This window comes from Suncus etruscus, chromosome 11 (genome assembly GCF_024139225.1).
Source record: "Suncus etruscus isolate mSunEtr1 chromosome 11, mSunEtr1.pri.cur, whole genome shotgun sequence".
NCBI classification, from domain to species: Eukaryota; Metazoa; Chordata; class Mammalia; order Eulipotyphla; family Soricidae; genus Suncus; species Suncus etruscus.
Genome location: NC_064858.1, coordinates 8,147,091 through 8,173,105, shown reverse-complemented (window position 1 = coordinate 8,173,105; position 26,015 = coordinate 8,147,091). Strand labels below are relative to the sequence as shown.

The window sequence follows — 26,015 nt, the reverse complement described above, 5'->3', positions numbered from 1 at the left end:
GCCCAGGTGATCCTCAGCACCACAGTGTCTGAACAGCAACACAACTCAGGCTCTTGCTTTGAACCCAGCCTACTTGGCTGAGAATCACTCAGAGCAGAAGCCTCTGGGTCCCCAGCACACCCAAAAAAATGAAAGAAAAAGAAAAGAATACACAGGCTGGAAAGATAGTACAGCAGGTAAGGTGCTGGATTTACCTGGCATAGTCAGGAGTGATCCCTGAGCACAGACTCAGAAATAGGCCGTGAGCATAGCCAGTTTAACCCCACACACATACAACAAAAATATGAACAATATTAGAGCCAGGGCCCGGAGAGATAGCACAGCAGCGTTTGCCTTGCAAGCAGCCGATCCAGGACCAAAGGTGGTTGGTTGGAATCCCGGTGTCCCATATGGTCCCCCATGCCTACCAGGAGCTATTTCTGAGCGGACAGCCAGGAGTAACCCCTGAGCACCGCCGGGTGTGGCCCCAAAACAAACAAAAAACAAACAAACAAACAAAAAATATTAGAGCCAGAGCAATAGTACAGTGAGTAAGATACTGCTTGCCTTTTGCACATGGTTGACCAGGTTTGATCCCTGATATTCCATATGGTTTCCAGAGCCTGCTAGGATTGATCTCTGAGCACAGAGATGGGGAAAGATTCTGAGGGGCCAGAGCAATAGCACAGTAGGGAGGCCTTTGCCTTGCACATAGCCTTCCTGGGTTCAATTTCCCAGCATCCCATTGGATCCCCCAAAACTGCCATGAGTAATTTTTGAGCGCAGAGCTTTGAACGCTGCTGAGTGTGATCCCCCCCAAAAGAAAAGATACTGAACACTGTTAGGCATGACTCCAAAACAAAAACAAACAAAATAGAAAAGAATAAAACTCTAGAAAGTAACAAGTGTTGGGCCGGAGAGATAGCATGGAGGTAAGGCGGTTTGTCTTTCATGCAGAAGGTCATCGGTTCGAATCCCGGCATCCCATATGGTCCCCCGTGCCTGCCAGGAGCAATTTCTGAGCATGAAGCCAGGAGTAACCCCTGAGCACTGTCGGGTGTGACCCAAAAACCACAAAAAAAAAAAAAAAAAAAAAAAAAAAGAAAGTAACAAGTGTTGGCAAGATCATATACCTAACACCACTGGTAGGAATAAAAAATGATACAGCCACTGTGGAAAGCATGACAGAGTTCCTCAAAAAGCTAAAAACCATATAATCCAGCTATTTCCCTTCCACGTATAACCCCAAAAGAATAGATGTTTAAGCATGTCTTGGGCCAGAGAGACAGCCCAAGGGTGAAGGGGCTTGCCCTGGATACAGCTGATCCTGTTGTTGGATTTGCAACACTACTTATGGTTCCCAAGAGTTACCAGGAATGACTCCAAAGCACAGAGGCAGGTATGCTGCCAGGTATGCCCCCAAACCTAAAGCATGCTCTAAAGAGATTTTTGTGCACCATGTTCACAGTAGCATTATTCACAGCAGTCTAGAAGTGCAAGTAACTTACATTGATCAAGAAAGTTTGGTGGAGAAGTACAGTAGGTCAGGCAATAATTAGCCCTTACATGGGATTGACCTAGAGCACTGTCAAGAGTGATCCCTGAGCACACAGCCAGGAGTAAGCACTGAACACCACAGGGAAAGGGGAAGGGAAGGGGCAAGGGCAAGGGGAAGGGAAAAAAGGGAAAGGGAGGGAAGGGAAGAGAAGAGACAAAAAGAGATGGGAAGGAAGGGAAGAGAAGAGACCGGAAGGGGACAGGAAGAAAAAAAGCAAAAAAAAGCATAGTATACACATACAATAGAGTATTATTCAGCCTTAAAAAAAGGAAATCCTGTCATATGCTACAACATGGATGAGCCTTGAGGGAGTTATGTTAAGTGAAGTAAATCAGCCACAAAATGACAAATGTTGTATGATTCCTCTTATTATATGAGATCCCCAGAGTCCTTAAATTCAGAGAGAGTCTAGAACAGTGTTATCAGGAACTGGAAGAGGAAATGGAGGTCAGCTAAGGAATACAGAATTTCATTTTTAAAAGATGTGGCCCAGAGGGCCCGGAGAGATAGCACAGTGGCATTTGCCTTGCAAGCAGCCGATCCAGGACCAAAGGTGGTTGCTTCAAATCCCGGTGTCCCATATGGTCCCCCGTGCCTGCCAGGAGCTATTTCTGAGCAGACAGCCAGGATTAACCCCTGAGCAACACCGAGTGTGGCCCAAAAACCAAAAAAAAAAAAAAAAAAAAAAATTATGTGGCCCAGAAACAAACAAAAATTTACAAACATCTTTGTTTCTGAGATTCCCTTTTTCTTTGTCAAGAATCTTGGGAAAAGAGCTCCACTCTAAGAGACATTCTGAGGCTCAAAATAATAAAGTTAGGGGCCAGAGAGATAGCATGGAGGTAAGGCATTTTTGCCTTGCATGCAGAAGGATGGTGGTTCGAATCCCAGCATCCCATATGGTCCCCCGAGCCTGCCAGGAGTGATTTCTGAGCATAGAGCCAGGAGTAACCCCTGAGTGCTGCGGGTGTGACCCAAAAACTAAAAAAATAAAATAAAATAAAGTTATACAATAAAACCCACTAAATAAACTATAAAACTATATATGAATAAATAATAATAAGATAAATAATAAATAAAAGATAGATAATAAGTAAATAAATAAATAAATAAGAGCTTTTTTTATCAGGATAAAGTATCCTCACTAGATATTATTATTTTTGTTTTGTTTTGTTTTGTTTTGTTTTTGTTTTTGGGACACACCCGGCGGTGCTCAGGGGTTACTCCTGGCTGTCTGCTCAGAAATAGCTCCTGGCAGGCACGGGGGACCATATGGGACACCAGGATTCGAACCAACCACCTTTGGTCCTGGATCAGCTGCTTGCAAGGCAAACACCGCTGTGCTATCTCTCTGGGCCCATAGATATTATTAATAATGCAGGAGAATAGTTACTTAGAAGGAAAAAGCCTGACAAACTTAACTAAGTGATAAAATTGAACATCAACAGTAACCAGGCAAATGAAAATCACATAATGGAATACATTAACAGCAGGGTCAGTACTATCCCTGTCAAAGAGGCATAATCTGAAATAAAACACAAAACATAACCGAAAAGATGAAAAAAATAACTACTGTAATCTTCAAAAATTGCAAGGTCACAAAAGTAAACAACAAATTTTTCAATGTCAAAAATGAAAGAAAATTGTTCCAGACTGAAGGAGACTAAAGAGTTTAAATACATGATTTTGAGCCAGATCCTCATGACACAGAGGACAATAATGGCCCATTTCGTGAGATCTGAATGAGTCTGGAGGGACAGGACAGCAGGTAAGCGACTTGCCTTTCACACAACTGACCCAAATTCAATCCTGAGCATCCTATTTGGTCCCCTAAGCACTATCAGGAGTGATTCCTGAGTACAGAATCAAAAGTAAGCACTGAGCACCACCAGGTTTGATCCCTAATCTATCTCCCTTTCCCCAAAAAAGAATGAAATGAGCATTGTTGCCTGTACTGAGCACATTCTCTGCATCCAGGAGGCCTATGTTTAATCTCCAGCATCCCATATGGCACCCTGAGCCCACCAGAAGTGATATTTGAGTGCAGAGGCTGGAATCAGCCTTGATAACGGTGAGGTCTGACCCAAAAACCAAAGGGGAAAACTAGTATTAAGGAAAGAATCCTGACAGAGATGTCAGTTCATCCCATTCCCTGGTGCAATAGGAGAGAGCATAGAGTAAATTCAGTCCTCTCAGTCAGGAGGTACCTACCAAAGAACCAGGATCTCAGGCCCAGCAAGCCTCAACAGTGCTCTCTCTTATTAAACTTGAAATCCAACATAAAACAGTCTATCTTATATGATACTGAGAGGTCAGACAGACTAACATATAAGATCGTTCTCTGGTGAACAGATGTAATAGTCTAATGAGCTAATATAGCCACTAGTACAGTGAGCTCTCAATGTCATCATATTGAAGAAAACATTATATTAAAGTGCAATAGGGCACAAATAAAAACATGTTCCAATAATCACCATTATGCTTTGGAGGATAGGAAAGGAGCTAGATTTAGGTCATTCCCAATTTGTTTGGGGATACTCCTGACTTAGTTCTTAAACGTTAATGTGATAACAGGAATCAAACTTAGGGCTTCAGAAAGATGCAAGGGAAGTGCTTTACCACTGAGCTACACGTCCCGGCCTGTAATCACCACTATGTTTAACTATTCCAAGCAGGGATTGAAGAGAGAGTTCAATAGATTGAGCACAGGCTTTGCATGCAGGAGGCCTTGCACACAAAGGTTCTCCAGCACCAGATGGTCCGCTGAGCCCTGCAAGTGTGATCCCAAAATAGAAACAAAAAAAAAAAAAAAAAATCAAATAAAATAAGATCTTAGGGGCCCGGAGAGATAGCACAGTGGTGTTTGCCTTGCAAGCAGCCGATCCAGGACCAAAGGTGGTTGGTTCAAATCCCGGTGTCCCATATGGTCCCCCGTGCCTGCCAGGAGCTATTTCTGAGCAGACAGCCAGGAGTGACCCCTGAGCACTGCCGGGTGTGGCCCCAAAACAAAAAAAACAAACAAACAAAAAAAATAAGATCTTAGGGGGAAAAAAAGGAGTTCGTTTGTATTCATACTCTCAAATGGAAATCTTTTGAACATCATCAAACAAGTGAACCTAATTTTCACAACAAAAAGTAAAGGTTTTGGGGGCCGGGCGGTGGCGCTGGAGGTAAGGTGCCTGCCTTGCCTGCGCTAGCCTAGGACGGACCGCGGTTCGATCCCCCGGCGTCCCATATGGTCCCCCAAGAAGCCAGGAGCAACTTCTGAGCTCATAGCCAGGAGTAACCCCTGAGCGTCACAGGGTGTGACCCAAAAACCAAAAAAAAAAAAAAAAAAAAAAAAAAGTAAAGGTTTTTTTGGTTTTGGTTTTGGTTTTGGTTTTGGTTTTGGTTTGGTTTTTGGGTCACATCTGGTGGCGCTCAGGGGTTACTCCTAACTGCACTCAGAAGTCACTCCTGGCAGGCACGGGGGACTATATGGGATGCCAGGATTCGAACCACCATCTGTTCGAATCACCTGCAGGCAAGGCAAACAACTTATAGCTGTGCTATCTCTCCGGCTCCAAAAGTATTTTTAAATGGAAAAGCACCTAAGTGAATGAAGTATGCTTTTTTTTTTTTTGAAGTATGCTTAATTATAAAGAATACAGGTAGAGTGATATTACTGAAAATAGCGTACTTTACACATGTGTTTTACGTAAAGTATGTCTGACCTGGGTTGAATCTCAGAACCCCATATAGTCTCTGGGTCCCACCCAACAGGAGTGTCCTCAGAGCAAAGAATCAGGAGTAAAAAGCCTTGATAACCATTGATGTATTCAAAAACAAACAAAAATAATAAAGTTTATATCTAAATCTTAAATTATATAATTCAAAAGACAGTTTCCTAAATTTTAAGAGACTAGGAAAACAAAGGCAGTCTAACTCCACATTGTTTTGAAGAAGGATCTTTACTGATAAAAATAATTAAAGCAACCTACCACCCCTGTCCTAATAACTGCAATAGAGACAAGACACTAGTAGCAAATAGTGGCATGAAGTAATGAAACTGAAATTGCTTCAAGTGTAAAAATACCAGATTTTAAGGATTAAATATTCTCCCCTAAAAGAATGTAAACCAATTCATTGAGTTTTCAAACAGGTTATATGCCAAAATGACATTCTGGATATATTGAGTTAAATGGGGTATTAACATTAATTCCTCTTACTTCTTTCCCTTTATGCTATACTAAAAATTTTCCATTACATTTGCTTCAGGCATTACTTTCTATTAGTGACTGTTCTCTTAGACCACTTGAGAAATGGTAAGCTCTTACGCTATAGAAACCAGAAAAGAGAGAAAGTACAAAAGAGCACTAAACTTTAGACCTAAGTTATTCTTCAAGATCTGCCTGTCTTCTCACCTCCCTTTCAGTTCAAAGAAATTGCGGATCAGAAGGTACCTGAAATTCAGCTGCGCTGCTCCGAAGCTGGCTGACATTGGGTAAGGACCCTCCATGATACTGTGTGAGGCGAAGCTGCTGGAGCTTCTGAAATTGAACCTGGAAACAAAGAGATTTCAAGACTGTTGAGAAATGTCGGTCGACACAGGATCTGAAAGAAGTATCAAAGCCTGGTGTTTTGTAGTTCAATGGTTCAAGAGTGAAAGTCTTGGTTTCAATTTCTTCTCTACTTAAAACCTTCAGGTTTCTGGTGCTTTCTGGGTTTTGATTAATCTATTTTTGGAAAGAATCCACCCAGGTTCCGAAGGCCTCACACAACGTGATGATGATAAGGTATTCTTGCAAGGTTTTTTGCCTGTATGTTTTTTAAGCATCCAGACATAATCTTTAGTGGCAAGGAAGACGTTCTTAGTCACAGCTGTGACACTAGCACATAAATTGCTTTTCCGTCCCATGTTCTTTTCCGGTCTCATCCTTTACATTTACATCTGTTTATAAGATGCACACTTATGATCATAATACACGTGACCATACTCCCGCATGCGCACTTCAGACCTATCTATAACACATAATAATTCCTGGGGCTGGAGAGATAGCATGGAGGTAGGGCGTTTGCCTTTCATGCAGAAGGTCATCGGTTTGAATCCCGGCATCCCATATGGTCCCCCATGTTTGCGAGGAGCGACTTCTGAGCATGGAGCCAGGAGTAACCCCTGAGCACTGCCGGATGAGACCCAAAAAAAAAAAATAATTCTTACTGACTACATAACATTTCTTTTTTTTGAATTATTTCCTTAGAACATGCTCTAAGGGGTGATTGGTTATATGTCTGAGTATCTGACATCTCTCAATACATACTGCCAAAACGCTTTCTCAAAGATCTATTTATAAATGAAAAAACTGTTTATAAGTAACACTGGATACTATTGTCAATTAAGGTAAAAAAAAAAAAAAAGAATGATCAGCTGATACACAATCCCTCACTCTAAAATGCCTTTTACTCTATAAGTCCTTCCTGACTTGCAAAATCTGTGCTCCAGGACATTGAGTGCTCTTTCCAACCCATTTGACAGTTTTAAAACAACAAAACATTTGGCAATATAAAGCATTTCTACTCACAGTATTTAATTTCTCAAACATACTATTCTGATAGATAGCATATAATGTACTAATCGAAACCCAGATCTGAGAGCATCAAATACAAGAAAGAGAACATGGTGACCTTTTACAATCCATCACCTGTTATAAGAAAAAGTCTCAGACCAGGGCTGTGACACAGTTGTAGAACTCTTTTTACCATGTATGATGTCCAGGGTCTGACCCCTAGCATTCCCCGCTGAAAAAAGAATGAGATAGAAAGACTAGTCTCAGCTTCGATCTTTTTTTTTTTTTTTTTTTTGGTTTTTGGGCCATACCCGTTTGATGCTCAGGGGTTACTCCTGGCTATGAGCTCAGAAATCGCTCCTGGCTTGGGAAGGACCATATGGGACGCCGGGGGATCGAACCACGGTCCATCCTACGGTAGCACTTGCAAGGCAGACACCTTACCTCTAGCGCCACCTTCCCGGCCCCTCAGCTTCGATCTTAACATTCTCAGAGCATTTATAAGTATTTGACTCTCTAGCCTTAAAATTTTGTAGATATACGTCTCAGCCCATTTGATCATTTGGATGAATGATCAATCAATTTATTCACTCACATTAGAATTAACTACGCATAGTGAGTTCTGTGAGAGGCACTAGCTCACTTAGTGTACAAGATAGGAGCAAGTCAAAGTTCCCTGCCTTCAGAGACCCCTTAGCAAAGATTTTTTTTTTGATTTTTATTTTTTGGTTTTTGGACCACACCTCATGGAAGTCAGGGGTTAATTCTGGCTCTGCACTCAAGAATCACTCCTGGCAGGCTCCAGGGATCATATGGGATGCCGAGGATTGAATCCAGGTTGGCCACGTACAAAGCTAATATTCCTGCTGTGCTATCGCTAGGGCCCCAGATGTCTATTCTTACACCGCCACCCCCAAAAGCCTTGACACTTCAGCAAGCTACATTCTAATTCTTTGTGTTTTGTTTTTTTTCTTTCTCTCAGTTTTTGGGTCACAATAGGCAGTGCTCAAGAGCTACTTCTGTCTCAGTGCTCAGGTGTGTCTCTCCCAACTTTGCTCAAGGAGAACATGTTGTGCCTGGGGGCTCCCACATGCAAAGCATGCACTTTAGCCTTCTGAGTTATGTACTTCCAGGCCCGACAAGCTACATTCTAAATTCAGCTAGAGACCTGCCCACAAATTTGCTTCACTATAGTGGAGGATCACTGGAGCTGAAACCAGAAGTCCTGAGCTTGTAACTTGGAGCTCCCATGTGTAGCTGTGCAAATTTTCCTGCGACTACGATAATTTCATGGAGACCAGATAATGTGAGAAGAGCCTATTTCAGAGTGGACCGAGCATGAGTGCTAGAGAAACAGTGCAGGTGCTAAGGCACTTGTCTTTTTTGTTTTCTTTAGTTTTGGGCCACATCCAGTAGTGCTCAGACCTTCCTCCTAGTGGGTTCTGAAGACTATATGCGGGATGCCACCAGGGACCAAATCCACATCTGCTACTGTACCATCACTCTGCTCCCCATAAAAATACTTTGTTCGGTTTTGGGCCACACCCAGTGACGCTCAGGGGTTACTCCTGGCTATGCGCTTAGAAATCTGTCCTGGCAGGCTCGGAGACCATATGGGTCGTTTGGGATTGAGCCGAGGTCTGTCTTGGGTCAGCCACATCCAAGGCAAATGCTCTACTACTGCGCCATCGCTCTGACCCCTAAAAATATTTTTGGGGGGTCACACCCAGTAGCGCTCAGGGGTTACTCCTGTCTCTGCGCTCAGAAACTGCTCCTAGTAGTCAAGGGGGACCATATGGGATGCCGGGATTCAAGCCACTGTCCATCCGAATCAGCTGTGTGCAAGGCAAACGCCCTCCTGCGGTGCTGCTATCTTTCTAGACTCCTAAAAATAAATATACTATAAATATATATTTTTTTTCTAGGTTTTGGGTCACACCTGGCAGTGGTCAGGTATTACTCCTGACTCTATGCTCAAAAATCGCTCCTGGCAGGCTTGGGGGACCATATGGGATGCCGGGGTTCGAACCACCGTCCTTCTGCATGCGAGGCAAATGCCCTACCTCCATGCTATCTCTCCGGCCCCTAAAAATATTTTTTAAAAGAGAAAGTTGCCCTAAAAATTTGTACAGTGGCTTTGAGTGCCTGCCTTGCAAGCATCTTATATTCATGAGTTCAAGATCCTGGTGTTCCATATACATTAACTATGATCCTAACAACTCTGCTGGCTATGATCACCAGTATAGAAGTGACTTCTGCTACACCACAGCCACGTTCTGTAAGCATCACACACAAAAAAAGGTGCAAGCCCCAGTAAACTTCACAGTTAAAAATGTGTGAGCACCACAGCCAGGCCTGTATCTGATCCCCAGGTTACATCAACAACAAAGAGAAGGGGGAGGGAGTTTTATTTTAATTAGTTAAAAAACAAAAAAAGTGAAAAGAGCAAAGTTAGAAGACTTGAAATACCTCATTTCAAAACTGAATATAAAGCTACAGTCATTCTGGCATCTGTTATTGTCACGAGAAAAAGTATAGATCAATAGAACAAAAAGGAGAGTCCAAAAATAGATCCATGTGTATGGCCAATTAATTTTCAACAAACATGTCATAGCAGCTCAATGAAGAAAGCAAAGTGCTTTCAACAGGTGCTTCCATTACAATTATGGAAAAAGAAAAAAAGCAGTTGAGTAAGAGACATTCAGTGGAGTTGCCATAATCAAAGGCCAACTGAGCAACCTTACCTCTCAGCCCAAGTTTTCCAGTATGCATAAGAGGAGCTTTTTAGCTATATATTCCTCAGGGTCTTTGAGAGAACTACATGAGGTAATGCATGAAAAAGATCAGCACCATGCCTGGTGAAAACAGAACACTTGTTATTTCTTTAGCCCAAATCTAATTTTTCTAGTCTTCTCATCCTTTCTTGGAAACTCAGTACTCTATACCTATGTATTTTTCTTTTAATATGAAAATAATATTCATTTACAAGTATTCAAGCTAACTTTACACTCCAGATTTATGTTCTGAATTTATCCTGTGGATTCACAATTGAACTTCAAGGCTGAATGTTCTGAAGTTCGAGAAAGATCTCAATGGGCTGACTACAAGCTCTGCATGCAGTAGGCCTGGATTCATCACAGGCATCACCTGGTACCCCAAGCACAATGGAAGCAACCCATGGGCAGAGATGGGAGTAGCCCTGGAGCACCTCTAGGTGTGGTTCAAAAACCACACCCAATACCAAACCAAAGTGCACACACAAAAAACCCCCAATGGCCAAACAAGTACCCGATGCAATCTTCATTTCCTCCCCTGCAGATCTCAGTGTCTCATGACTTCCAACAGCCTGTAAAAACACTGGCTTTCACCAACGTTAACAACGACCTTCACGTGATAAACTGGAGGACATGGCCTTCTCTTGTCAGGGCTCAACTGGTAACCATTCCCTCCTCTCTACAATAATCCTGCCTCCCTAGCTGCTCTTCAATCACCTCTGCTAGCTCCTCCCCTTTGAATGGTGGAGCTGTTGGAGCTTCTCCAAGGCCCTCTTCCTGATTCACTTAGCAGGGGTTGCAAACTCACACGCTTACAGGTGCCAAGTACGGGAAATGAGCAGTAAGCGAAGTGGCCTGGAATCGCTGTGAGGAACACCATTGGGAGTGGTGAGGACTGTGGTAAGCTTCAGAGTACAGACTGGCCCTACCCAAATAGGAACAGCCACTCTATTCAGAGCTCCAGGCAAATGCCTGGAGGTGAAGGTGAGAGTTGTTAGATGTTCTCTGTTTTTCTAAAGAAGCCAGAGACTGGGACAGAAGAGATAGTACAGGAGTTAAGGTGCTGGCCTTGCACAGGGCAACCCTGACTGATCCTGTTTATGATCCCAAGTATTGTCAGAAATAATCCCTGGGCCGGGTGGTGGCGCTGGAGGTAAGGTGCCTGCCTTGCCTTCGCTAGCCTAGGACAGACCGCGGTTCGATCCCCCAGCGTCCCATATGGTCCCCCAAGAAGCCAGGAGCAACTTCTGAGCGCATAGCCAGGAGTAACCCCTGAGCGTCACGGGGTGTGGCCCAAAAACCAAAAAAAAAAAAAAAAAAGAAATAATCCCTGAGCAGTCAGGAGTAAGTACTGCTGAGCGTGTAAACATACCCCACTTCCAACCTCACTTCCCCAAAGAAGTCAGAGTCTAGATACGTTTTGTTGTATTGGGTGAGGGGTCAATTCAGCAGTGCTCAGGAACTACTCCTGGCTCAGTGCTCAGGGATGGCTGCTGGTATTGGTTGGGGAGTGTACGCCGTATCAGGGTCTATCAGTATGCTCCTGATGTTGCTGTGGGACCATGTAGCAGGTGAGATGACACCAGCTATTCACCCAAAACAAAGGTGCTCTCCCAATTTCCACTTTTCTTTTCACTTAGCCTTTTGGTATGTAAAAGCCTCCCACCTGGATGAATTTGTACTGAGAAGAAATAAAGAGCAGTCTGGCTTGAAGCTCGCAGAGAGACATGAAGCGAAAAGCAAACTGACTGTGACTTTCTCCTGACTGACTTGGTTTATTAATGTTTTGCGACTACCCTACCTTTAGTAAACCCGTTTGCCTGGGGGTGGAAACATGGCGTGTGGGGTGATTTCACGACGTGAGGATTTATTTTACAGTACCAGGCATCAAATCTCACACTTCATCCTGTTCAACTATCTCTCTGGCCCCCAAGACTAGACTTTTTCATGTCAAATTTCAATATTCATCGTCAGCCATACGTTTTTGTTTTTGATAAAACATCTGCCCTTCTCTCCCCCTCTCACACTCCTCAGGAAACACACACACACACACACACACACACATCAGAAGATCAAATCAGAAATTAGGCAACCATAGGCTTGAGCAGTAAGGTGTTTGCCTTGCACGAGGCCAACACAGGACAGACCCTGGTTAGAATCCCAGCATCCCATATGGTTCCCTGAGCCTGCCAGGAGCATCTTCTGAGCACAGAGCCAGGAGTAACCCGAGCGCCGCAGGGTTTGACCCTCCCCCCTACAAAAAAAAAAGAGAAAAGAAAAAGAAATTAGGCCACTAATTTGCAACATTTCTTCTAGAAACTCTCCCTAAGCATTTAAATCAGTGCCCTATGCTACACACCAAAGATGCCCGGGGTTCACACCACTTGCCTAGACTTCTACCATCTGCAGGACTGTCACTTACAAGTCTCACAGGCACAGAAAAATGAAGCATGTCCTGATACCTGAGTACAATTTGCTGCCACCAATGACACCATAAAATGGCTCAAATCTAGAGCCGGAAAAGATAGCATGGAGGAAGGGCATTTGCCTTGCATGCAGAAGGACAATGGTTCAAATCCCGGCATCCCATATGGTCCCCTCATCCCCGAACCTGCCAGGAATGATTTCTGAGCATAGTCAGGAGTAACCCCTAAACGATGCCGGGTGTGACACCCCCCCCCACAAAAATGGCTCAAGTCTAAAAGATAGGATCATTCTCAAGTGTTCCTCCCTCAATGACCTCACCTGTTCACAGGTCTGGTCCTTCCTTTCTACCATAATAGTACCAACTTTTTGCCTCTGCCTCCCTTATGTGCCATCATCTTCTCTCCAGGCTGTTAGGAGCTTCACATAGTTTCTCTGTCACTGCCCAAACTTCTTTCCACCATTTTGGACTTAGAGGCATCCAGTTAAAATGCAAACCTCCCTGAGTTCAACCCCTTCAATGGCTCCATTGTCCTGAGGATCAAGGACCAAATCCTGTGTTCACGATCTGATCCTGTGCACCTGCTCTTAAACCAAAGTACTCTTCTCAGCCCCTTTCAAATGGGGCAAACTCCTGCTCCCAAAAACCTGTGTGTTCAACACACAAGTATGCACATTATATCTTCTTCATCCTCCCCTTGTTTTAGCCACGAGGAGAGGGATGATATCCCACTGCACTTTCCTTTCACAATATTCATCAAACTGCTCTTTCCATGTCAAATGACAGTCTTCCCCCATTAAATCCTGTTTTGCTTATGCACTAATACATCTCAGCATCCATCCTTACCTTCACATACACTAATTTTCAGAGAAAATTAATGAGCTCTTTGAGGCAGGATACCATGTCTTCACCCCCCTCCTGCAACACACACATTGGCAACATGGCCCTCAAGTACAGACAAACTAGTGAACAAAGGAACAGCTTCTGACCTTACTTTATTCTCTCTCTTCACCATTCCAGTAAAAATCACCAAGCCAATTCTCACATTCTTTTCACAAAATTTCCCTACTACTCTTCCTGATAAGCCTTTAAATCTCAAGTCAGAGAGATTTCTCTACTACGCCTAGTCCTTCTCACCTACTGGGTACCTTCAACTATGAAGTCTGGCCGAAAATTCTATATAGAAGGACTTGTAGGTCAATACTGATTTAGAGAGAAAGATTAGAGTGTCTCATTTGTCCAATCAGGAAGCATGTCAGGAGCCAGAATGATAGTAGAGTGGAGTGGGCGCAGCTTTGCATGTAGTCCCCTGAGTAAAAGCAGGAGTGATTCCAGAGTGCAGAGCCAGAAGTAATCCCTGAGCATTCCTGGGTGTGGCCCCCAAAACAATAACAAAAGGCACAGGCACAGAAGTACATCTGGTTACCAAAAATGAACGGGATTACATTTTTTCAATCAGGGATCTTTGCACCTTTGAAGGTTTGCAGTCATATGTGTGGGGATTGGAGTGAGTTCTGTTAGGAACTTGGTTTGGGGATTTATTTCTTCATGAAAATAACCCCCAAAGTTTAAAGATAAGAGTTACTAAGCAAATTCAGTATTTGCCCTTTTGGTTTCTGAACACAACAGAACCAGCAGTATTCTTTTACTTGCAATGGGCAGAGATGAATGCAGGCAGAATCAAGATGCAAATGATGAACTCTACCTGGTTAAAGAAAGTGGCATCATACTTTCACAGCAATCAGCACAGAGAAAGATGGCGGTCAAATTGTTCTTTGGGGGGGCTCCCTAGAGAGTTCAAGAGTTCAAGGGGTCGGGGGCCGGGCGGTGGCGCTAAAGGTAAGGTGCGCTTGCCTTGCCTGCGCTAGCCTTGGACGGACCGCGGTTCGATCCCCTGGTGTCCCATATGGTCCCCCAAGCCAGGAGCAACTTCTGAGCGCATAGCCAGGAGTAACCCCTGAGCATTACCAGGTGTGGCCCAAAAACCAAAAAAAAAAAAAAAAAAAAAAGAGTTCAAGGGGTCAAGGCACTTGATCTCTCATGCAGTCATCTAGGGTTGGCATCAGGTCCCCAAGCACAATCCAGAATAATCCCTGAGCATAGAGTTAGGAGTAAAGCCTGAACACCACTGGTGCTGCTCGGAGTCACAAACAAAAATGTGCTATCACAGGAGCGAGCATTTCTTACGAAGTTCAAGAGAATCTGTTTATTGGAGGTGAGAACCCAGTTCAACGAAGAAAATCCAATCCATTCACCAAATAAGCATTTGTCACATCAAATGGATGCAACAAATTAATTAAGTTAACTAATTAAACAAATTAATTTGAATTCACTTGAAAATTTATTTTGCCCATGTGTTGTCAATGTCTCTATCAAGCGCAAGCAACTGTAGCTAAGTTTATGTTTTGAGTAACAAAACTCATTTATTTGGGGGGTCACATCCATTGGTGCGTAGGGGGCTACTCCCTGGCTCTGTGCTCCAGGGACCATCTGATGGTGGGGCTAGATCCAGAGTCAGCCCTAAGCAAAGGAAGCTCATTACCCCCTTGATGGTCTCTCCAGCCAAACAAGTGCCTCTCAAGGAAGACTGTGAAGAGAAGAGCTGCTTCTCAGAGAATCTGCTGGGGTGCTATTGGTCTCCTCTCTCAGAGAAGGGGATTCATGAAGGGGTTCATGAATTCATTGCATCATAGGACAGCCAACTCTGGAGTGTGTGATACGCTTTTTAGAGGGGCGTCTGTTGGCATCTGTGTGTGCATGGCTGCCTACATATGTATGCATGGAAATAACCCATGACGACACAGGCCCTCGTCTGTACATACGTTTGAGCTTTTACCCTGCGCTCTCCCTATCCACGCTCTCATCTGCTCACCCTGGAACCTTGCAGAAGCCCCAATTCCAACGTGGGTCGGAAGAGAGCGAACTCGGGGCAATGTTGTTTTCTTGCCATCCTCCTCCTCGGTCTCTTTTCCTCCACCGAACAAGAAAAGCACAAGAAATGTTTCCTTTGGCCCCACTTAACTTCGCACACCGAAACACCATCCGTCAAGGCCAGGTGATGCCCAGCCTCGGCAGGTGGGCGTGAGGGGCAGAGTGAGGGAGCCCCCACAGAGCGCGGTGCCAACTGCACCCCAACTTCTCCACTGTCCTACGCATCGAATGGACTTCAAAAGGCGGCGAACAGGACAACGCTGCTGCTGGGGACGAAATGCCCAAGTGAGGTCTGCAAACAGATTCAAGAAGCTTTCCCCCCAAACTCGGGGAGACCCCACCCCAGCATCTGCAGGTGCAGGTGTCTCCCCCCCCCCAGCCTGCCAGCGCTGTCCTTCAAGGCCAGCGTGCCCGGCCGGTGCCACCGTCGCCCGCACTCTGGGGCTGGAGTGGGGGCCCGGGCGAACGAGCTCGGGCTCGGGGGAGGCACCGCGGCCGCCGCCCGCCGGGCTCTGGGGAATTTCCTCCCGCGCGCCGCCCCTCGGGCCCCTCTCAGGGCGCTCGCTTCGCTCGCTCGTCCTCGCTCGCCTCCCAGTCGCCTCAAGCCGCCCGTCGGCCGGGCCTCGGACTCCCCCTCAGGCTTCTCCGTCAGGCCGCCCCGGGCAGGTTCCCCCGGGCTTCGCTCGGGTTCTCTTCAGGCCGTCCCCCTTCAGGCTCCCCTCGGGCCCGCCCCACAGGTTCCCCTCAGGCAGCTCCCCGTTAGCCGCCCCTCAGGCTGCCCCCCTCAGGCTCCCTTCAGGCCGCCCCCCAGATTCCCCCTCAGGCTCCCCTCCTCAGGCTGCCCTGACTCTCGTCCACGCCCGCCCCCCCCCGGGTCCCCCTCAGGGGACGCCGGCCCCGATTTCCCCTCAGGCGCCCTGCAGAGCGAGCGAGCGAGCGAGCGAGCGAGCGCCCCGGGCCCGCGCGCGACCTCCGCCTGTCTGTCTGTCTGTCTGAGTGTGTGCGTGTGCGTGTGTGCCTGTGGCCGTGTCTGTCCAACCCGACTCGGCGCGGCTCGGCGCTCACCCGCGACAGGGTGAGGTCGGTCATGAGCTGCTCGAAGGCCCGCGTCTCCTCGGCCTGGCGCTGCGTGTGCAGCGCGATCTTCTCGCTGAACTTCCGCGGGTTGGCGCCGCCCGAGCCCGCCGCGCCGGCCATGGCGGCCCGGCCGGACCGTCCCGCTCCGCAGAGCCCGGCGCCCGCGAGCACAGGCCAGGCCGCGCCAGGCCACGCCAGGCCCCGGTGGCTGCGCCGAGCCGGAGCCCGAGCCCCTGCGTCGTCCGGCCGCCGGCGGGCGGGCGGGCGGGCGGGCGCACCCGGCTCAGGCGCCGCCTCGCCTCGGCCCAGCCCGGCTCCCCTCGCCTCCCTCGCCTCGCCTCGCCTCGCCTCGCCTCGCCTCGCCGCGAGAGCGCGCCCGCCCCGCCCCGCCCCGCCGCCGCCCACGCCCGCCGCGCCGCCCTCTGCGCGCTCCTGGCGGCGCGGGCGGGCGGGCGGGCGCGGTGGGAGCCGGCTGTTCGGGGCTCGGCGCCTCGGGGGGTGGCTGGCCGCTGACTGACGGACGGGCTGCCGGCGACTGACGACCGGCTGACCACCGACGGATGACTGGCGGACGGACTACTGGCCGCTGGCTGACAGCTGGCTGACGTTGTCAGACTGACGACGGACTGACTGACTTCCGACCAACGACTGGCTGGCTGGCTGGCTGACCGCCGTCACTTGTCGGTCCGTCGTCAGTCTGACAGTGGTCAGCCAGCTGTCAGTCAGGGGTCAGTACTCCGTCCGACTGATGACTGACTGACGGACGATTGACTGATGGAGGACTGACCACTGACTGACAACTGACAATTGACTGACGACTGATGACTGGCTGATGGACCACTGACTGACAACTGATGATTGACTGACAGACCACTGACTGACAACTGACTGATGGACTACTGACTGACAACTGACTGACAGCTGGCTGGCTGACAACTGATGATTGACGACTGATGACTGACTGATGGACCACTGACTGACGGCTGACTGACAACTGATGATTGACTGAAGACTGACTGACAACTGACTGACGGCTGTCTGGCTGACAGCTGGCTGACCACTGTCAGACTGACCATGGACTGACTGACTTTCGACTAACAATTGGCTGGCTGGCTGACCACTGTCAGTTGTTAGTCCATCGTCAGTCTGACAGTGGTCAGTCAGCTGTCAGTCAGTGGTCAGTAGTTCATCCGACTGATGACTGACTGACGGACGATTGACTGATGGAGGACTGACGACTGATGGCTGACGACTGACTGACAACTGATGATTGACAACTGATGGCTGACGACTGATGATTGAGGACCACTGACTGACAACTGACTGCCAGACGGCTAACAACTGACTGACGGCTGACAACTGACGATTGACTGACGACTGATGATTGACGGACCACTGACTGACAACTGATGATTGACTGACAGCTGATGACTGACTGACGGCTGACTGACGACTGATGATTGACGACTGATGACTGATGGACGACTGACAACTGGCTGACGGCTGACTGACAACTGATGATTGACAGCTGATGGCTGACTGATGGCTGACTGACTGACGGCTGACTGACGACTGATGACTGATGGACGACTGACAACTGGCTGATGGCTGACTGACTGACAACTGATGATTGACTGACGGCTGGCTGACTGGGACCCTCATGGACAGCAGGGATCAAACCCACGCCAGCCACATGCCAGGTAGATGCCCTCCACCTCCCCTCCCTGCTCTGGCTCGGGCCTTGGGGGTTGACTGGGCTTTTGCTTTCTCCATAGCCCACCCCGGCTGGCTCCCGGGACCCTCTGAGATCAAACCCGAGTTGGCCACCTGGAAGGAAGGCAAGCAACCCCTCCTTGATGGAACTGGCTTTCTCCCGGACCTCTGTGACAACCTTTGGGGAGAGGGTTGTCACCCCTGGATATTCACCCCACCCATCGCTCGCACTCAGTGCCCACACTCCATGATCAGCCCCAGGAGTGGGCACCATCACGGGGCCCGCAGTCCAGTCCACGCTGTGTCCTCCTACGTGAGTCTGGGGTGGGCGGCGTCCTTAGTATCTCTGGATGCACAAACCCCAAGACAAGACGCCGTGAGCCTTGGCCACATGTTTTCCCAGGCCCTTGCCCCTTTTTCAAGTTGCTGTCCTCTCCACTTCAGCCAGGTGCCAACCCAGGGAAACCTCAAGGTCCCCAAATGCCCCGGAGGGTCCCTGTGCTGCTGCCAGCCTGGCTGCTGTGGATGGGCACAGAATTCCCAAGAAGTTCAGACTCGGATTCTGGGGCCAGTACACGAGGAATTGGGAGCTCCCAGAGGAGCCGCAAAAGTAATATGAACAGTACTTGTGACATTAACAACATCCATGATATTAATACAACTCATAGACAAGTCTCTGATGTTATAACATCCACGATATTAACATATGAACAGCACCCATGACATTGACAACATCCATGATATTAAAGCTCATATTAACAACATTCATGACATGAACAACATCCATGATATTAACAATTCCCATGACATAAACAACATCTGTGACAGGAACAATATCCATGACATTGTCAACATCCTAGCCCTGCACTTCCTACATCAGAGCATAGTAAGGCAGAGTGACAGCCCAACGGAGAAGGTCTTGCACACCTGTCTGACCTGGGTTCCGTCTCCACATGCCCCCCCCCCAATGTGGTCCTGCCCTGATCCTGAGCAACCGTGTGTGTCCCAAGAAACTGAAAGAGAGGGGAAAAGAGGAAGAAAAAAGGACATTGGATGCAGGGAAACACTTTGCTTCTCTTACAAAGTTCTCAAGTGACCAGGTTTCCTTTCACAGAATTTACTCTAGAGAGGGAAAGTGCAGAGAGTCCTTGGGGCCACAGCACACCAGGGAGGAGCTTGCCTTGCAGTCAACCCAACCTTCCATCTTAGCACCACCAAGAGTCATCCCTGCGCATCACCAGATGGGCCCAGAAGCTTAAAAATAAAATAATTATCTTAGTCAGAGAGATAGCACATGGTAGGGCATTTGCCTTGCACCCGGCTGACCCGGGATGGACCGGGGTTCGATCCATGTGGCCCTCTGAGCCAGCTAGATGCAATTTCTGAGAGCCAGGAGTAACCCCTGAGTGCCACCGGGTATGGCCCCAAAACCGAATAAATAAAATGAAATAAATTAAACTCCTTTCGTACTGGAAAAAAATGTTCTTATACTGACCTTCGGACTTGTCGGCTAGCAGATGCTGATTCAAGGTAAAAGGTAGAAATAACTTTGGCCTCATGCTGCAGAATCTGGCCAGGAAAGCAGCCACTGCCTCTGAGAAATGCCTGCTGGCCACTGAGTTGGACAGTCACCACATTTGGCATTTCAACTTACCAGTTCCTGAACCATATTGTCATAAGAAGTCAGTGCTGACTATTGTTTACCTCACCAAAAACTTAATTTCCCCTGCTCCTACTCTTTTAATGTAGCTATTTGATCATTTTTACCCTACCAATATTAAGTGTTTACACAGCGAATTCACTTTTTTTTTTTTTTTTGGTTTTTGGTTTTTGGGTCACTCCTGGCAGTGCTCAGGAGTTAGTTACTCCTGGCTCTATACTCAGAAATCGCTCCTGGCAGGCTTGGGGGAACATATGGGATGCCAGGATTTGAACCACTGTACTTCTGCATGCAAGGCAAATGTCCTACCTCCATGCTACCTCTCTGGCCCCCAAAGTGAATTCACTTTTTTTTTGTTATTTGTTTGTTTGTTTGTTTGTTTTTGGGCCACACCCAGCTATCTGCTCAGAAATAGCTCCTGGCAGGCACGGGGGACCATGTGGGACTCCGGGATTCGAACCAACCACTTTAGGTCCTGGATTGGCTGCTTGCAAGGCAAACGCTGCTGTGCTATCTCTCCGGCCCTGAATTCACTTTTTGTAAAAATTATTTTTTATTTAAAAACTGTCTCTTGGGGCCGGAGCGGTGGTGCAAGGGGTAAGGCATCTGCCTTGCCCGCCTTAGCCTAGGAGGGACCGCGGTTCTATCCCCCAGCGTCCCATATGGTCCCCCAAGCCTGGAGCAATTTCTGAGCGCATAGCCAGGAGTAGCACCTGAGCATCACTGGATATGCCCCCCCCCCAAAAAAAAAAAACAACCCTGTCTCCAGGGGCCAGAGTGATAGCATAGTGGTAAGGCATTTATTTGCCTTGCCCGGGGCCAACACAGGACGGACCATTCAATTCCCGGCATCCCATATGGTTCTCCCGAGCCTGCCAGGAGAGACTTCTGAACACAGAGCCAGGAGTAACTTCTGAGCACCGCTGGGTGTAACCCAAAAACCAAAAATAAATAAATAAATAAATAAATAAATAACTGCCTCCAGGAGCTGGAGAGATAGTATAATGTATAAGGCAGAGAACACTGGCCTTACATCAAGTCAACCAGAGTCACTCTCCAGCATCCTCATATGGTCCTCCAAGCACCACTGGGAGTGACTCCTGAGCACTGAGCCAAGAATAACCCCTGAGCACTGCTGGGTGTGGCCCCAAAAAAAGTTTCCTTCTTTTCGTGGGGGGAGTTTGGTCACACCCTGTGGCGCTCAGGTTACTCCTGGCTCTGCACTCAGAAATCGCTCCTGGCAGGCTTGGGGGACCATATGGGATGCAGGGAATCCAACCTGGGTCTGTCCCAGGTCATCTGCATGCAAGGCAAACGTCCTACCACTGAGCTATCACTCTGGCTCCAGTTTTCTGTTTTTTTGTTTTTGTTTTTTGTTTTTGGGCCACACCCGGCGGTGCTCAGGGGTTACTCCTGGCTGTCTGCTCAGAAATAGCTCCTGGCAGGCACGGGGGACCATATGGGACACCGGGATTCGAACCAACCACCTTAGGTCCTGTATCGGCTGCTTGCAAGGCAAACACCGCTGTGCTATCTCTCTGGGCCCACCATTTTAAATTTACTTAGACTTTCCCTCAACCCATTATAAATCTTTTCCTAACAGCTGACTTCTATTTGAATTTCCAGCCCTGTGTCTACCACCCCAGAGCCTCCTGGTCATCTTTCTGAAATTCTGAAGAACTGAGAGTCATCACTGCATCTGCCAATGATCGATCCCTTAGCAGATGGGGACGTCCCTGTGTGGCACTGGCCATCCTCCACCCTGGACACCCTGAGTCCCCACCTCCATTCGACAGTCTGCCCCTCGCTCCTTTTTTTTTTTTTTTTTTGGGTCACACCCGTCGGTGCTCAGGGGTTACTCCTGGCTGTCTGCTCAGAAATAGCTCCTGGCAGGCACGGGGGACCATATGGGACACCGGGATTCAAACCAACCACCTTTGGTCCTGGATCGGCTGCTTGCAAGGCAAACGCCGCTGTGCTATCTCTCCGGGCCCCCCTCGCTCCATTTTTGACCTCTTCTCCCCGTTTCCCAAGCAATTGGATACAGGATAGACAGAACCCTTGAGACTTTGTGTGAGTGCTACCTTCTCCACAGAACCCCTTCCTCTACCCCTCAGGATCTGAGTTTGAATAAGAACCACCTTCTCCCCGGAACCCCTTTCATCACCCCTCAGGTTCATTGCTTCCCTGCCACTCCAGCTTGGCTGCTGGGAAGGGCCACTGTTTCAGTTCCCTTTTCCACTCTGACCTGAGCTTTTTTTTTTTTTTTTTTGTTATTGCTTGTTTTGGGGCCATACTGGGTAGTGGTCAAGGCTCACTCCTAGTTCTGTGTCCTGGGATCACTCCTGTTGGTGCTCAGGATACCATACAGGATATGGGTCAATTGAACCTCTCTAATGCAAGGTGAACACTATACGATCTTTCCAGTCTCTGTGAGTGACCTGGGCTTTTTGACAATTTTATTTGGCTTCATTTGACTCTGGTGGGGTTTTTGTGTGTGTGTGTTTTCGTTTTTTGGGCCACACCCGGCAGCACTCAGGAGTGACTCCTGACTCTGCGCTCAAAAATCGCTCCTGGCAGAATGGGGAGGGGGCGTATCGGATGCTGGGAATGAAACATGGCCCCATATCAGATCGGCAGTGTGCAAGGCAAATGCTCTACCGCTGTGCTGTCACTCGGCTCATTGACTTTGGTTTTGAGGTGATGTCTATCTAGCCATATCTGGGGATACTCTCGGCTCAGTGCTCAGAGATCATGTGATGCCAGGTCACATTCAGACCTTCTGCATCTACAAAGCCTGTATCCAGCCCTCTGAGCCCTCTCAGGCCCATGACATTTTCTTTAGTGTGTTCTCTGTTCCATGAGGCTAGTATTTAATTATAAAGATAGCTTTTTTGGGGCCCGGAGAGATAGCACAGCGGCGTTTGCCTTGCAAGCAGCCGAACCAGGACCAAAGGTGGTTGGTTCGAATCCCAGTGTCCTATATGGTCCCCCGTGCCTGCCAGGAGCTATTTCTGAGCAGACAGCCAGGAGTAACCCCTGAGCACTGCTGGGTGTTGCCCAAAAACAAAAAAAACAAAAACAAAAACAAAAAAAAAAAAGATAGCTTTTTTGACATGCTGGAAACCAAATCTCACACATGCAAAAAGTTCTATCACATCCTGATTTTTGGGGGGTATTTTCGGTCACACCTGGCAGCACTCTGGGGTTCCTCCTGGCTCTATGCTCAGAAATCGCTCGTGGGATCATATGGGATGCTGGGATTCGAACCACTGACCTTCTGCATGCAAGGCAAATGCTTTACCTCCATGCTATCTCTCTGGCCCCCACATCCTGATATTTTTGATGGTTTGTTGTTTTTTTTTGTTTTTTTTTTTTTTGGTTTTTGGGCCACACCCGGTGACGCTCAGGGGTTACTCCTGGCTATGCGCTCAGAAGTCGCTCCTGGCTTGGGGGACCATATGGGACGCCGGGGGATCGAACCGAGGTCCGTCCTAGGCTAGCGCAGGTAAGGCAGGCACCTTACCTTTAGCGCCACCGCCCGGCCCCAGTTTTTTGTTTTTTTTTTTGTTTTTTGTTTTGTTTGTTTGTTTGTTTTGGCCACATCAGCAGTGATCAGGAGTTTCTCCTGGCTCTGTGCTCAGAAATCTGCTCCTGGTAGGCTTAGGGGGGTCTGGGATCAAATCTGGGTGCATCCTAGGTCAGGCACATGCAAGGCAAACACCCTACTGCTGTGCTATCACTCCTGCCCATGTCCTGATATTTTTAATATTTGAAGGATCATGGTGCTATCAGTGAGTATGTGTGGAGACAGGCTTTTGCTATAGTACTGGGAAACTATCTTATCATTGTAATCATTTCTTCTTTTATCTCTCTTTCCAGAAATTCAGTTAGCTAGTGTATGGGTTTCCTTTTTTTTTTTTTTTTTTTTTGGTTTTAGGGCCACACCCAAAGGTGCTCAGGGGTTACTCCTGGCTATCTGTTCAGAAATCGCTCCTGGCAGGCACGGGGGTCCATGTGGGATCCCGGGATTCAAACTAACCACCTTAGGTCCTGGATCAGCTTAGGTCCTGGATCAGTTTGCAAGGCAAACACTGCTGTGCTATCTCTCCAGCCCTGTGTATGGGTTTCTTTTTTTCTTTTTCTTTTCTTTTTTTTTTTTTTTTTTTTTTTTGTTGTTTTTGGGTCACACCCGGCAGTGCTCAGGGGTTTTTCCTGGCTCCATACTCAGAAATTGCTCCTGGCATACACGGGGGACCATATGGGATGCCGGGATTCGAACCGATGACCTTCTGCATGAAAGGTAAATGCCTTACCTCCATGTTATCTCTCCGGTCCCGTGTATGGGTTTCCTAACTGCTCTTCTAATTGTCTTCCCTTTTCTCTATTTTTCCCTTTTTTTGGGGGGGGCGGAGAGGCAAAAGTGTTTAGGGAAAAGAAACATTCAGGAGCTGGAACAATAGCACAGTGAGTAGGGCATTTGCACATGGCCAGCCCAGGTTCGAACCCCGGCATTCCATCTGGTCCCCAGTCTGTCAGGAGTAACTTCTGGGAACAGAGCCAAGAGTAACCCCTAAGCACTGCTAGGTATGGCCCATAAACAAAAAAAAAAAAAAAAAGGAAAGAAAGGAAGGAAGGAAGAAAGGAGGGAGGGAGGGAAGGAAGGAAGGAAGGGAAGGAAGGAAGGAAGGAAGGAAGGAAGGAAGGAAGGAAGGAAGGAAGGAAGGAAGGAAGGAAGGAAGGAAGGAAGGGAGGGAGGGAGGGAGGGGGGAGGGAGGGAGGGAGGGAGGAAGGAAGAAAAGGAGGGAGGGAGGAAGGAAGGAAGGAAGGAAGGAAGGAAGGAAGGAAGGAAGGAAGGAAGGAAGGAAGGGAGGGAGGGAGGGAGGGGGAGGGAGGGAGGGAGGGAGGGAGGAAGGAAGGAAGGAAGAAAAGGAGGGAGGGAGGAAGGAAGGAAGGAAGGAAGGAAGGAAGGAAGGAAGGAAGGAAGGAAGAAAAGGAGGAAGGGAGGAAGGAAGGAAAGGAGGAAGGGAGGAAGGAAGGAAAGGAGGAAGGGAGGAAGGAAGGAAGGAAAGAAAGAAAGAAAGAAGAAAGAAAGAAAGAAAGAAAGAAAGAAAGAAAGAAAGAAAGAAAGAAAGAAAGAAAGAAAGAAAGAAAGAAAAAGAAAGAAAGAAAGAAAGAAAGAAAGAAAGAAAGAAAGAAAGAAAGAAAGAAAGAAAGAAAAAGAAAGATTCAGCAACCTGAAGAAAGTTTTTAGAGATTAAAAATATATTTGTAAGAAAAAAAAATAGGGGCCGGAGAGATAGCATGGAGGTAGGGCGTTTGCCTTACGTGCAGAAGTACGGTGGTACGATATGGTCCCTGAGCCTGCCAGGAGTGATTTCTGAGCATAGAGCCAGGAGGAACCCCTGAGCGCTGCTGGGTGTGACCCAAAAAGCAAAAAAAAAAAAAAATTTAGTAATGGGGGCAGACCAATAACACAGCGGTAGGGTGTTTGCCTTGCACACGGCCAATCCAGGACTGACCTTGATTTGATTCCTGGCATCCCTTATGGTCCCCAGAGCCAGGACTGATTGATGAGTGTATGGCCAGGAGTAATTCAATCCCTGAGCATCACACGGTGTGGCCCAAAAGCAAAAAACAACAATAAAAAAAAGGGGCCGAAGAGATAGCATGGAGGTAATGCATTTTCCTTGCTTGCAGAAGGACGGTGGTTCAAATCCTGGTATCCCATATGGTCCTCCGTGCCTACCCGGGCGATTTCTGAGCGCAGAGCCAGGAGTAACTCCTGAGCACTGTTGGGTGTGACCAAAAACAAAACAAACAAAAAACAAAACAAAACAAAAAAACACAGTAGGGGCCAGAGAGATAGCACAGTGTTAGGGTGTTCGCCTTACCCGCAGCCAACCCAGGATAGTGGTTCGCTTCCTGGCATCCCATATGGTCCCCCAAGCCTGCCAGGAGTGATTTCTGAGCACAGAACCAGGAGTAACCCCTGAGTGCTGTCGGGTGTGAACCCCTCTATATATATATATATATATATATATATATATATATATATAATAGAAATAGACCAGAGACTACTCAGTAGATCAGAACACGTTTTTCCTGAAAGATCCTGAGTTCTATCTCTAGCACTGCATGGTCCCCCTGGAGCAATGCCAGAACGACCCCAGAAACTAGTTCAGCTGAGAAGTCAGAGTGATAGTACAACAAGTAGGGAGGGTATTTGCCTTGTATGTGGCCAACCTAGATTCGATCCCCAGCATCCCACATAGTTTCTGGAACAATGCCAGCAGTGGTTCCTGAGCATTCTGTTACCAGAATAGGTTATAGGTTACTTTGATTTGCAATT

The 26,015-nt window shown here is 47.6% G+C and overlaps 1 protein-coding gene across 1 annotated transcript in view; it reads right to left on the bottom strand.

Moving 5' to 3' along the window:
- The window catches only part of CRTC3 (CREB regulated transcription coactivator 3), a 79,116-nt gene extending 62,706 nt beyond the window's left edge, over positions 1–16,410 (bottom strand). Inside the window, exons 1-2 of the mRNA XM_049783296.1 lie at positions 16,279–16,410; positions 5,980–6,078 (exon numbers count right to left, since the gene is read on the bottom strand). Coding sequence (XP_049639253.1) covers positions 5,980–6,078; positions 16,279–16,410 — 231 coding nt within the window. The remainder of the gene's footprint in view (positions 1–5,979; positions 6,079–16,278) is intronic.
- Between the last annotated feature and the right edge of the window lie 9,605 nt (positions 16,411–26,015).